General features: G+C 41.7%; 1 protein-coding gene across 1 annotated transcript in view; it reads left to right on the top strand.

Annotated features, from left to right (window-relative positions):
* The first annotated feature begins 2,746 nt into the window (after positions 1 to 2,746).
* Positions 2,747 to 15,067, top strand: part of grid1b (glutamate receptor, ionotropic, delta 1b) — a 447,082-nt gene continuing 434,761 nt past the window's right edge. The window contains exon 1 of the mRNA XM_063003856.1: positions 2,747 to 3,070. Coding sequence (XP_062859926.1) covers positions 2,989 to 3,070 — 82 coding nt within the window. The 5' untranslated portion in view covers positions 2,747 to 2,988. The remainder of the gene's footprint in view (positions 3,071 to 15,067) is intronic.

Genomic DNA, 15,067 nt, shown 5'->3' with positions numbered 1-15,067 from the left:
CAGACATCTTCACGTTTTTTCATGCGCCACCTTTGCGCTTGTGCAGACATCTTTGCGTTTGTGCGTTTTTTCAGACAACTTTGTGTTTGTGCATTTTTGCAGACCACTTTGCGTTTTGCATGCACCTTTGTGTTTTTACATATGCCACCTTTGCGTTTGTGCAGACGGCTTTGCATTTATGCATATGCCACCTTTGCGTTTGTGCAGACATCTTCAAGTTTTTGCATGCGTCACCTTTGCGTTTGTGCAGACATCTTCACGTGTGTAGACATATTTGCATTTGTGCAGACATCTTTGCGTTTTTGCATACGCCACCTTTGCGTTTGTACAGACATCTTCACGTTTTTGCATGCGTCACCTTTTGCACCTTTGCATTTGTGCGTTTTTGCAGACATCTTTGCATTTTTGCAAACGCCACCTTTGCGTTTGTACAGTCATCTTCACATTTTTGCATGCACCACCTTTGCGCTTGTGCAGATATCTTTGCATTTGTGCAGACATCTTTTCGTTTGTGCAGACATCATTGCGTTTTTATAGGCATCTTTGTTTTTTAATGCACCACCTTTGCATTTTTGCTTGCGTTACCTTGGCATTTTTGCATGCATCTTTGTGTTTTTGCTTACATCTTTGTGTTTTTGCATACGTCTTTGTGTTTTTGCATGCATCTTTGTGTTTTTGCATGCACCTTTGCATCCTGCTGTGCCTATTGTCACCCACAGTAACATAAATATTTGTTATTTTATTAGAACAAATTTATGGATGTGGTAGAAGATTTTTAACAAAAAAATATTTCTTTGAACATAGACAGAGAAAACGGAATCTGTGATGCCAATTTGATTAGAAACTATATTTCCCAGAATGCCATTTTACTGGTAAATCATTAACCTTCTAGTTTATGCCACTGTACTGATTCTTGGGAGTCACGTCCTGCCCGTGAATGCTCTAATGCTCTGGCATTAAAAAGTCTGGACAATTGACCACTCAAAATCACTCTCACTCACTCACTCAAACACTCACTCACTCACTCACATTTAGAGGCTAATTTAGAGCATCCAATGGTCACCAAGTACAGACAAAGAGAGACATGTCTAGATTCTGAAATATGCACCAAGTGCAGAATCACCCACCGACTCATGTGCACCCAGTGGTATTTCACAGTAACCATTTTTAAAACCAGCCAATCCACCTAGTGGTAGGTAAATAGAGTACTAGGATTAAATTTGGGCAGATACAGAGAACATTTTATTTCAGCACTGGGTTGTATTAGTTATGAGCCCAAGACTGCAGGACTTCCATCTGTATGTTTCATGTTCTCACCAATCCATTTATATAAGTACCTTATCCTTACTCACTCACTCACTCACTCACTTACTCACACAGGGGCAGTTGTAGCCTAGCGGTTAAGGTACTGGACTAGTAATTGAAAGGTTGCTGGTTCAAGCCTCACCACTGCAAGTTTGCCACTGTTGGGCCCTTGAACAAGGCCCCTAAGACAATACACTATCACAGTACTGTAAGTCGCTTTGTATAAAAAGCATCTGGTGAATACAGAGCAGCCAATGTCCAGCAAGCACCTGGGGGAGAGAGAGAGAGCGCGACTTGAACCCAGGTTCTTAAGACACATGTTGTGCAGCACCCACACTACAACACTGTTCTTCCTTCTATATGTTTAAGTGTTACATTTACATTTTCAGCATTTAGCAGACGCCTTTTATCCAAAGTGACTTACAGTACAGTGACAGTATACAGTCTAAGCAATTGAGGGTTAAGGGCCTTGCTCAGGGGCCCAACAGTGGCAACTTGGCAGTGATGGGGCTTGAACCAGCGACCTTTTGATTACTAGTTCGGTACCGTAATCGCTAAGCTTCAACTGCCTTTAGTTTTGCGTGCATTATGCTAGAAATGATCTCACTTGAAGCATGTATGCGCCCGTTGTTCCATGTCGCGATGTGTTGAAGCAGCAGTGACTTGTGGTGTGAACGCGCATTCATCAGGTCCTTGGGTTACCGTGCCGTTTTTCCCCCGGATGATGTGTGTAAATCCGATTAAACACTCGCCCCTGGTTGCTCACGGAGCGCGCACGGCTTTGCTTCTTTCCATCCTTTGCATCCTGCACGGCGTGCGAAGTTCGCGCGTCGGGCGCGCGTCAAAACGTGGTATACAAGTCCATCCCGGGTGTGCGCGCACTGCAAATTGTTGCCCAATGCACGTGCACGTGTCCATAAACTTGTCCGCAAACCTCCTTAACGTATACGGTGCGGACCGTGCTGATGCGCGTGAAATATTCATGCAAACTTGAAGCTCGAGCCTGTTCTCCAGAACTGGACCCGGACCGGACCGGACCGGGCGCGCGATAAAAGTCCAGCGGAGATGATGGTCTCGGAAATACGTGCACATGCACCCGCACCCGCGGACGCATACGCGCGCACATCACCGAATCACAAAACGCAGGAGCATCTCCTCTCCTCTCCTCTCGGTGCTCCGTGATCACCTCTGGTCCATCTCCATCGGCGTCTGTGAGTCGCTGTCTGAGGCGCGCGCGGCTCTCCGCATTAGAGCGCCTCCGCAGTCACGTGACACGGTGATATAGAGAGAGACGGTGCGCGAGAGAGAGAGCGCGAGAGAGAGAAAGAGAGAGAGCGCGCGGTCCTCCTCCTCTTCATGCTCCTCAGACTCGGCGCGAGCTACGCTGAGAAGGATCCCTAATTTTGCTCCAGGACCTCTTGACGCGCACTGCACCGCGCGCGTGATTCCTTTCCGTTTAAAGGACCCACTTTCTCACCCGAAATCCCAAAACCAGAGGATTATACTACATACTCATACGCCAAGGGAAATACGGGCACCGGGCACCGTGCACGAGCACCGGGGACCGAGCGAGGACTGCCAGAGCGAGCGAGCGAGCGAACGCGCGCGCGCCGGGGAGTGGGAGAGGGACCGGAGTCGCGTGGATGTGGATGCGTGGATGCGTGGCGCGCGGGGACCTCGGACATGGAGCTGCTGCTGCTGATCTGCGTGGCTTTCGGGATGCTGCGGTGCGACTGCGCGCGAGCCGACTCCATCATTCACATCGGTAAGCAGCTCGCCCCTCGCTCCGTACACTCCGCGCTCCTGCTCGAGTCAGTGCTTTAATGCAGATGCGGTCAGGGCGCACGTTTGCGCACGTTGTTGCGTGCACGGCGGCTGCAATAAAGCGGTGATAAAGTCGCGCACATTCACAGCAACAGGACCGCAAAATTCAGCGCACTGATATTGCGCGTGTGCGGTGCGTGCGGGTGCGAATAATTTGGGGAGATGCATCTTGTTGGGTCCTGGCTCGGGCTGAACAGACCCAAGTCTGTCTGTGTGTGTGTGTGTGTGTGCGCGCGCGCGCGCGTTTCATACGGTCCTATCTTGCTTATAAAGAGTTAAAAAGCGCACGATTTATCGTGACACCCGCACAGATTTCATGGCGACATAAAACGCAGAATTAAACGCATTATTAAAAAGTGTTTTTTATTTATTTATGCTTTTATGTATTTATTAATTTATTTAATGGAAAGGAGCGATTGCCATGAGCGCGCACTGAGCACGAGTTGCGTGCACTGTGGATTTAATGCACTGAAGTCGTGCGCGTTCACAGTGCGCGGCTGCAATAAAACCGTGTGTTAAAATTCAGGTGCCTGCAATTAATTTAGGGTGAAAAGCACCAGAAAACATCTTGTTATACACTCCTCTGTTTTGTTTATAAACTGTTTATCAGGATATTATTAAGCTGTTCAGGACAAATTAAAATACAATAAAATAAAATAAAACGCGCACTGATCATGAACGCGGTTCCATCAGAATAAAGTCGCTCCTGCGGTTCTGTTAAACATAGAACATGTTAAACATGGGGGGGGGGGGGGGGGGGGGGTCGGTCCTTCTACAGTCCTCAGTAGTCCTGCATGTAAGGAGTGTGTGATTTATGATATATCACGATATACTGAAGGATAAAAAATCAGAATTAGAAGATCAGGTATTTATTTATTTAATTATTTATTCATTTTTTTAAGCTGGTTGGGAGTAAAGAAATGCATGTAAATAAATAATTAAATAAAATAAACAAATCAATAAAAAGAAGTAACCGTGATTAAGTACAGTTTGGCACAGCATTGCATGAGTAAACAATATACATAAATAAGCAAACAAATGAATGTAACTGATAGGCTATACATAAATACGTAGTTGTAGTCTAGTAAATAATTAGTAAATAAAGGGTCACTGGTTTAAGCCCCACCACTGCCACGTTGCCACTGTTGGGCCCTTGAGCAAGGCCCTTAACCTTCAATTGCTTTGACGATATACTGTCACAGTACTGTAAGTCGCTTTGGATAAAAGCATCCACTAAATGCTGAAAATGTAAAAAAATTTTACACACATTATGCCTAAAACAAACAAATAAATATAGTTATAGCCAAATATACATAAACAAGCAAATAAACAAATACACTATAGCTACATAGAATAAATAAATAAATAAGTGACCATGATTAAGCAATGGTAGCTCAGCGATTAAGGTACTGGACTAGTAATCAGAAGGTTGCCTGTTTAAGCCCCATCATCACCAAAGCTGCCACTGTTGGGCCCCTGAGCAAGGCTCTTAACCTTTAATTGCTTAGACAATATACTGTCACAGTACTGTAAGTCGCTTTAAATGAAAGCATCTGCTAAATGCCAAAAATGTAAAAAAAAAAAGGTACACAAATAAATAAACAAAGAATACAGCTAATTATGCATAAAACAAATAAATAGCTATAGCTAAATATACACAAATAAACAATATAGCCAAATATACATAATCAAACAAATAAACAAATACAGTATAGCTACATAGAATAAATAAACAAACAAATAAATAAGTGACCCTGATTAAGCAGTGGTAGCTCAGTGATTAAGGAACTGGACTAGTAATCAGAAGGTTGCCCGTTTAAGCCCCACCGTCACCAAAGCTGCCACTGTTGGGCCCCTAAACAAGGCCCTTAACCTTCAATTGCTTAGACAGTATACTGTCACAGTACTGTAAGTCGCTTTGGATGAAAGCTTCTGCTAAATGCCGAAAATGTAAAAAAAAGGTACACAAATAAAGAATATAGCTAATTATGCATAAAACAAATAAATAAATATAACTATTGCTAAATATACATAATTAAACAAATCAATATTACTAAATATACATAAACAAGCAAATAAACAAATACAGTATAGCTACATAGAATAAATAAACAAACAAATAAATAAGTGACCATGATCAGGCAGTGGTAGCTCAGCGGTTAAGGCACTGGACTAATAATCAGAAGGTTGGCCGTTTAAGCCCCACCATCACCAAAGTTGCCATTGTTGGGCTCCTGAGCAAGGCCCTTAACCCTTAATTGCTCAAACTGTATTCAGCTTGTTTGTAAGCTTGTTTGGCTCAGGGTTAGCCATTGTGTGGTGCCCCTGAAGCCGAGTGGGTTAAGGGCCTTGCTCAAGGGCCCAACAGTGGCTGCGTGGCAGAGCTAGATTTGAATCGACAATCTTCTGATTGATAGCCCAAAGCTCTACCCACTAGACTACCACTGTATATACTATGTTTATAAATAATAAATAATAATGCAGTATAATATAAAAATATATTAAATGTACATTTTGTGGTTCTGAATAAAAAAAAATAAAAGAATAAAAATCTAGCACACATGATTAAAATGAAATTAAAAGGAATTAAAGGTAAATTTGATTAGCAGTAAATAAACCAGTGCACGTGTGGAGCAGGAACTGTGCATGTTGATGGTTTGCACTGTTTGTGCAGTTGGTGCACTACAGACCTTGTTCTTAATTCATATTCAGATCAGATGGCTCAGATTTATTGTTTTGGTAAATCCTTTAAAGGTTTTGGGCTCAAACACCCCAAATCTCAACACCCTGATGCTCTCGGGCTCTACTGGACTATCAGGTGGACGATTATCCACCTGTTGCTCGAACCGTCTGCGCTTTCATTATTCCTTCGGTTGACGTTTCCGAGTCTGAACTCTCCCCTGAAGTTCCGTCTTCAGCCTCGTGCAGTTAAAAAAAAAAAAAAACAGAGATGCATCTAGTGGCACTGGATTTGGCTGGCACTGAATAAATCCAAGTCTGTGTGTGGGAGGGCACAGTATACCCCCCCCCCCCCCCCAAACCCCCACGCGCTCCCCTCCAGGATTGAAGCTTCGACTCTGTACTCAACGTGAGAGAAATTTTAAGAAGCGAATCAGTCGCTGGAGGCGTCAGAGCAGGTCCGTCCGTACCTTTTGGCGCCGGCGCATCCTTTGTGATGCCACTTTATTCAGACGGGCTGCCAGGGATGAATCGACTGAATGTGGTAGATTTTGCGGTGTACCCAGTTCCTTATAGGTTTGGGTTTTTTTCTTTTTGAGAGAAGCAGTGTGGGCAGAGTGGGTAAGTTTTTGTTGGGATGGGAAGGGGGGGGGGGTTGGTTGAAGGGGGTTCTTTCACTATTCAGCAGATCTCCTCCGGAGCTGTATTTATAGTCACACTGCAGAATGGGTACAGTTGGCACAGAAAGACACTTAACTCATAATTTTCTTTCTAAAGATGCAATAAAATCTCACATAATACGGCCAAAAGTATGTAGACGCCCCTTCTAATTGCTGAGTTTTACATTTGTTAGTCGCACCCATTGCTAACCCATTGTTTATGAAATCAGCTGTACATTTTTTTTTTACTTTGAGGCAACAGTTTGGGGAAGGTCTTGGTTCCAAAGAAAGGTCCATAAAGATCAGGTTTGCATTTTAAAAGTCTGTGTAGGATTTTTAAAAAATGAAATAATAAATTTTAATAATAAAATAATAATTTTTTTAATTTAAACATTTTTTTGTTAATTTTGAATTTATTTTTATTTTTTTATTTAATTTTTTATTATTTATAAAATTATTTATTTATTATTTTTTATTTCAGATTGAAAGCTAAAATTACATTTGACGTTCTACAATTTTCGCACCTTTATTAAATATTAAATATACTTTATATTATATTAGCAGACACCTTTATTCAAAGCGACTTACAGTATAAAGTTAACAGTCTGAGCTATTGAGGGTTAAGGACCTTGCGCAAGGGCCCAACAGCAGCAACCTGGCAGTGGTGGGGCTTGAACCAGTGACTTTCTGATTACTAGTCAAGTCAAGTCAAGTCAAGTTTATTTATATAGCGCTTTTTACAATAGACATTGTCTCAAAGCAACTTTACAAAATCCAGGACCAACAGATACAAAAAAAACCCTGCCCCTGTTGAGCAAGCCGAGGGCGACTGTGGCAAGGAAAAACTCCCTGAAAATTACAGGAAGAAACCTTGAGAGGAACCAGACTCAGCAGGGCCCATCCTTCTTGGGTGGCCTGGAGGAAACTTTAAGTAAATACACGATTTACACAGAGCATACAAACACAGAATTAAATGATCTAAAAGTTATAACTGGTAATAAATAGATAAATAGAGAAATAATAATAGAGTTGTTCTTCGCTCTAGTCTTCAATAAAGTCTGTAGTGATTTCTTGTCATTCTTGGTGCAATTACTCCAGACCCGTCACATCCGGCAGGAGCAGCATAGTTGTCACGGCAGTCTCGACTTTAATTCTTAACCTCGGCGGGTAAACAGGTTTCCATCAGAATGCCCTCGGGGTAAAACAACAAAGAATGTAGTTAATAATGTACAATGCTAGTTGAGTAAAACAGTTTTACAGAGAGTTTTAGACTCCGGCAGCCCTAATTATTACAGCATAACTAAAAGGGAGAGCGAGCAGGTAACAAGGTCATGAAGGCTTTCACAGGAAGTCCAGTAACCTTAACCGCTAAGCTACGGGTTGCTCTTTTTTGAAGTACAAACCGTTAATACATGAAGGACTAGTACTTTAACTAGTCAAGTCAATGTTATTTGTATGGCGCTTTTTACAATGGACATTGTCTCAAAGCAACTTTACAGCATCCAGGACCAACAGACCAAAAAACCCCATTGAGCAAGCCGAGGGCGACAGTGGCAAGGAAAAACTCCCTTAAAAATACAGGAAGAAACCTTGAGAGGAACCAGACTCAGCAGGGACCTTCATCCTTCTTGGGCGGCCTGGAGGATCATTTGAATAAATAGGATTTACACAAATCATTCAAACACAATTAGTCTAATATTGTAAAGAATTGGAGTTTTTTATTATTCAGTCCAGTCTTTAATAAAGTTTGTAGTGAGTTCTTGACATTTTCAGTGTAAACACAGCAGGTCTCTGTCACATCTAGCAGGAGCAGCATTGTTGGCACGGCAGTCTCGACTTGCAGGCTTTAACCTCGGGAGGGTAAACAGGTTTTCGTCAGAAACACCTCGGGGTAAAACAACAGAAGATGTAGTTACAATGTAAAATCGTTAAGAGTAAAATGTAGCATTAGACTCTGGCACCCCTAATTATTACAAGGTCATGAAGGTAACAAGGTCATGAAGGCTTTTACAGGACATCAGCGCCCACCTTCCCCACCGTCATCAAACCTGAGTGATCGGACAACAGCAACCAAACATCCCTGATCACCACAAGTTTCTATGACCTGGAACCCCCAAGCTCAGCGCTTTTGTCTATATTCGGGGTGGACAGCTCCGGTCCTAGAGGTCAGAAGCAGACACGCATCAGTCAGTTGTAGCCTAGTAGTTAGGATACTGGACTAGTAATCAAAAGGTCACTGGTTTAATCCCCACCACTGTCAGGTTGCCACTGTTGGGCCCTTAAGACAGGCCCTTAACCTTCAATTGCTTAGACTGTATACTGTCACAGTACTGTAAGTCGCTTTGGATTAAAGCATCATCTAAATGCTGAAAATGTGAATGTATCAAATCTGTACTTGATCCTAGACTTAATTTTAGACCCTGGTGTATTTGGTTCCATGTGACAGAGTCCCGTGACCCCTCCAATCACCCCCGAATAACCCAAAAATAACCAAGCGTCACGTCTCATGTGTCCAATCCACTCACTATTACACTCGCCCGCCTGCTCGGAGAGCACGGGAAGAAGAAAAATCGCTCCGTCCTGAGGGTGGCACGGCTGATGAGAGACCATTTGAGGTGGGACGCCGTGATTCTCCGCTCTCCAAACCCGCTAAATTGGGAGGACGGAATGAGCAGATGCGACACATCCATTCCCGCTAAATCAGCTTCACGCCACCGTTATACATCAGCCACGGCCCGCCTGCACCGCCCTGTCCACCACCTGGATGACGGGTGCAGGGAGAACAACCCCCCACCACCACCACCTCGTTCTGCACAAATTCGAACCCCGTCAGGTTGTTCATCAGTGTGTTTGGAAGGGAAAAAGTCAATAATTGTGTTGCAGCGTGTAGCGCGTGTTGCTAACCGCTTCTATTTAATATTCCATGTAATGAGTTTACCTAGAATGAATATTACAGCGTGTGCAGTTTGAGTTTAAACAGCTTTAATATTTTAAAAATCTTAGTGGATTTTTCAATCGATTCATTCATTTTTTAAAAAGAAAATCTGCTGTAATTCATGAGCTTTACATTACAATAAACACTGATCATCCATAACATTAAAACCACCTCCTTGTTTCTACACTCACTGTCCATTTTATCAGTTCCTGACTACTGACTGTAGTCCATCTGTTTCTCTACATACTTTGTTAGCCCTCTTTCATGCTGTTCTTCAATGGTCAGGACCCCCACAGAGCAGGTATTATTTGGGTGGTGGATCATTCTCAGCACTGCAGTGACACTGACCGTGTCCACTCACTGTCCACTCTATTAGACACTCCTACCTAGTTGGTCCACCTTGTAGATGTAAAGTCAGAGACGATCGCTCATCTATTGCTGCTGTTTGAGTCGGTCATCTTCTAGACCCTCATCAGTGGTCACAGGACGCTGCCCACGGGGCGCTGTTGGCTGAATATTTTTGGTTGGTGGACTATTCTCAGTCCAGCAGTGACAGTGAGGTGTTTTAAAACTCCAGCAGTGCTGCTGTGTCTGATCCACTCATACCAGCACAACACACACTAACACACCACCACCATGTCAGTGTCATTGCAGTGCTGAGAATGATCCACCACCTAAATAATACCTGCTCTGTGGTGGTCCTGTGGGGGTCCTGACCATTGAAGAACAGGGTGAAAGGGGGCTAACAAAGCATGCAGAGAAACAGATGGACTACAGTCAGTAATTGTAGAACTACAAAGTGCTTCTATATGGTAAGTGGAGCTGATAAAATGGACAGTGATTGTAGAAACGAGGAGGTGGTTTTAATGTTATGGCTAATCGGTGTAAATTAGATTTATCTAATTATCAGCAAGCTGTTGGACACTGGTGTGTTTGTCCCATACAGCAACAACAGCCTCAACTCTTCAAGGAAGCTTTCCACTAGAAAAAAAATCACTAGAGGGGTCTGAAAACTCGCTAAATATAGTTAGCAACACTGAAAGAGCCTTCCAACCCTTTAATGGTCTGCTCAACCATTCTGTTTGGGTCGTATTTAGTCCTTGTTTGACGTGTTAAACTCAGTTATATTGGTAGATTTTAAGAAAACAGCCTCTCTAACCTTTATGTTAACTTGAAGCTGCAGCTGGAAAATCATCCATGAAAAGTTGCATCATTTTTGTGATCATCTCAACTGTTTGTTATAGGCTCATTAAAAATACTGTGTGCACTAGTGAAAATATTAATAGTTTTTGTTGTTTTATGACCAAGAAACTAAGAAAAGTGAAGAATGAATTTTTTAAACATTAAAGGGTTAAACTGTTGTCACAAAGTTGGAAGCAGAGCGTTTACGCTGTATGATTGATTTTTGTATTCGGTAGCGACGCATGAGGCTGAAACGCCTAAACTTATTAATTAGGAACAGCGTCCAATTTATTTTTTTCTCTCTCTCTCTTTTTTTTTTTTTACTATTTTATTTCTGCATTTTCTCTCTTTGTCTCCTAATTTAGTGTAGCCAATTAGTCTTCTGCTGCTCGGGACCTAGATCTGGACAGAGGAGAGTATATTTGCCTGATTTATCCGAAACTAGTCAAAACTAGTTTTGTGTTACTCAAAGCAATTATTATTATTATTATTATTGTTGTTATTATTATTATTATTGTTGTTATTGTTGTTGTTGTTGTTTTTGTTAGTACTATTAATACTTCTATAACTATATTTATATGCTGCATTTTTATGTGTGTATGTATGTACAGTATGTATAGATAGATAGGCAGACAGACAGACAGACAGACAGACAGGCAGGCAGACAGACAGACAGACAGACAGACAGACAGACAGACAGACAGACAGATAGATAGATAGATCGATAGATCGATAGATCGAACGATAGATCGATAGATCGATAGATAGATCGATAGATAGATAGATAGATAGATAGATAGATAGATCGATAGATAGATAGATAGATAGATAGATAGATAGATAGATACTTAGACAGACAGATAGATAGATACTTTATTCATTTCCTTACAGCAGCAGATACACAACACTACACATACTGCACAACCATTCAAAACAATAGAAAAAAACAATAAGGAAGGGATATACAGCGGAACTGCTATATACAAATATAGAGTCAATAATAATAATAATAATAATAATAATAATAATAATAATAATAATAATAATAATAATTTGCAACAACAAATTAGGAGTTTAGAAAATAAAGTGACCGGAGTGTATAAGTGTAGACGTGTTAGTTCTTGGAAAAACTACAGTCCAGCAACATTAGGTCTGGCTGCCTCGAGAGTAAAGAGAATAATTGGCAGAGGGTTCAGAAGACCTCACATAAATATACATGTTGATACTGTATGTATGTATGGTGTGTGTGTGTGTGTGTGTGTGTGTGTGTACTCAAACTATATGCATATACTATTATATAATATCGAGAATATTCTATCTTTCTATTTATTGTGTTTCTCATTATGGTTGTGCATTATAGGTTTGAGATGTGTTCTATTTATATGCCTGTTTGTCTCTGTCTTTGTCTGTTTCTCTGTCTGTCTGTCTTGTCAGTCTGTCTATCTATATAATCTGTCTGTCTGTCTTGTTTGTCTGTCCATCCATCCGTCCGTCAGCTTGTCTGTCTGTCTGTTCCTTTGACTGTCTGTCTATCTATCTTTCTATCTGTCTGTCTATTCATCTATTCATCCATCTATCCATCTATCTGTCTGTTCGTCTATCTATCTATCTATCTATCTATCTATCTATCTATCTATCTATCTATCTATCTATCTATCTATCTATCTATCTATCTATCTATCTATCTATCTATCTATCTATCTATCTGTCCGTCTACCCATCTATCCAGCCATCTATCCATCTATCTTCATGTCTGTCTGTCTGTCTATCCATCTATCTGTCTGTCTGTCTATCTATCTTTCTGTCTGTCTATCCATCTATCTATCTATCTATCTATCTATCTATCTATCTATCTATTACATGTATATACGTATATATTTAAAATGAACTCCACATCAGAAAAAGTGCACAGAAATCAGTGGGTGTAAATGCCTTTTCACTCCACTGTAAATGTATTTTTATTTATGTATTTCTACGAATGTATTATATGGTTAAAAGTATGAGGACGTTCTTCATAATTGCAGATGTATAAAATCACTTAAATAAGATAAACTGTAGAAAGTGTTTCCAGATGTAGCAGGTGTTTGATGGGTTTGGTGTTGGAGAAACGCCTCTGGGATTAATTGGAATGTTTTTACATTTACGGCTTTTACCAGATTGATTTAATTCAATTTGAGCAATTGAGGGTTAGGGGTCTTGCTCAGGGGCCCAACAGTGGCAACTTGGTGGCCAAAGCGACGCTCCAAAATCTAATGTAATGCTTTTTCAGAGGAGTGGAGGCGAGAGTGTGTGAAGGGTAATGGCACTTAACGTACTGTACATAGTCATTTCAGAAATGACCAGGGGTTCAGGCAGTAAGGGGACGTTCATCATGACTGGAGCATCGGTCCATCACCGGCCATCACACATTTACCTTCAGAGGAGCTACTGCATCGTTCTATACCTGCATGTCTAGTTCAAAATCATTTTAATGTAGTTTCATTAAAAAAAAAAAAAAAAAAAAAAGTATATATATATATACTTCCACTGATGGCTAATTATGTACGTATAATGAATCCCCCCCCGCCTCATTTTTACTAAAGATGTCAATAACTCTAAAGCTAATTGTGCACTATTAATAACAATGAGCCTTTAATATGTAGCGGTTTAAATGTGTACCGAGCGATAAGTTGCTCATGCTTTTGTTACTCTTGTTGAACCTTAAATGTTGTTTAGAAAGCCTGGAGGCCGCCATTACTGCGGGACCCAAAAAGCTTGAGGGTTCGAGGATAATTTAATGGGATGCGCGCAGTCATGCAGCAAAACACGGCGAGGCGAAATCCTTTAAATTAGCCAATTATAATTACATGCTATAATAAACACCTAGAAGCTGCTTTATCTACAGAAAACACTGGAGTTTGAAGTCTTATTCTGTAATTTAGATATGTCTAATTCCCCTGTGTGCTCGTACATTAGCACACGCCTCCTTTTTGTCTTTTACACCAGCCGGCGGTGGATTATTAGAGTCTCGGCAGGTAAAGAGGACCACACTTCTCCCTTTGTACTCTTCCACCACTTACGCTGACACCTAGACCAGACAGTAGGAGGCGCTGTTGCAGCAGCAAGGTTGACCAAGAAGCACATTTACATTTTCGGCATTTAGCAGACGCCTTTATCCAAAGCGACTTACAGTACTGGGACAGTATACAGTCTAAGCAATTGAGGGTTTGAGGGCCTTGCTCAAGGGCCCAACGGTGGCAACCTGGCAGTCATGGGGCTTGAACCAGCGACCTTCTAAATACTAAATACGGTACCTTAATCACTAGGCTACAACGGTCCAAAGGTTTTTTGATACACCTGCATAGTTCTGATGCATTTACATTTACAGCACTTGGCAGACGCCTTTATCCAAAGCGACTTACAGTACTGTGACAGTATACAGTCTAAGCAATTGAGGGTTGAGGGCCTTGCTTAAGGGCCCAACGGTGGCAACCTGGCAGATGTGGTACTTGAACCAGCTACCACTGCCTGATCCAATTGTAAGGAGTGACGAATTAGCAGTTTGTCTGATTATCTTCGGCAGCTGTAGCTTAGTGGTTAAGATACTGAACTAGTGATCAGAAGGTTGGCGTATTAAGCCCCTCCACCACCACCAACCTGCCACTGTTGGGCCCCTGAGCAAGACCGTTAAACCTCAAAAGCTTGAATTATATTGAGCCGATGTAAATGGTGCAAGAAAGGTGAGGCTTATGACCAGAAGAATCCCCACGATCAGCATGAAGGTGGGTCACTGATGATATGGAGATGGTTTTCAGCTGCAGGAACTGACACTATTGACCATCTGACTCACCAAGACATTTTAAGGAGGAATCTTCTGTCTTATGTGTTGAACTTAAACCTTGGTGGATAATAGTTGGACTTTCCAGCAGGCTGATGATCCCATGCTCACCTCAAAGTCCACCAAAGCTTGGTTAAGGAACCAGTCCTGGAATATCCTGGAGTGGATCTTCTCAGTGTCCAGATTTAAATCCTGTAGAAAATCTGTGATAGGATTTAAGAAAAGCATTTCTAGCATAAAGCCTGGTGGAAGCTTTTGCATGAGAAGAACGAGTGAAGAAAACACAAGAGAGGCGTCAGAAGCTGCTTATCGAAAACACTTATTAGAGGTTATCAAGACAAAACGATGTTCCACCGAGCAGTGAGACTGGGGGTGGAATAATCGTGCACTTAGACGTTTATCAAGAGAACCAGATGTTTTTCATTTCAGCCCAAAATGGTGTGGACTGATGTTTCTAAAATTGCATTTACATTCTCTGTGTACAATCTAAACAACTGAGGGTGAAGGGCCTTGCTCAAGGACCCAGCAGTGGCAACCTGGCAGTGTTGGGGCTTGATCCATCAGCCATCTGATTACTAGTGCAGTACTCTAACTGCTAGGCCACAACTGCCCTGTGCAGTTCTTGTTTGAGAGGTTCCCCTTTGGTTGGTTCAAATCCAGGCTCTG

Source organism: Trichomycterus rosablanca, chromosome 10 (genome assembly GCF_030014385.1).
Source record: "Trichomycterus rosablanca isolate fTriRos1 chromosome 10, fTriRos1.hap1, whole genome shotgun sequence".
In the NCBI taxonomy this organism is placed as follows: domain Eukaryota; kingdom Metazoa; phylum Chordata; class Actinopteri; order Siluriformes; family Trichomycteridae; genus Trichomycterus; species Trichomycterus rosablanca.
The sequence above is the reverse complement of the archived record's forward strand: the minus strand, read 5'-3'. Positions and strand labels throughout refer to the sequence as shown.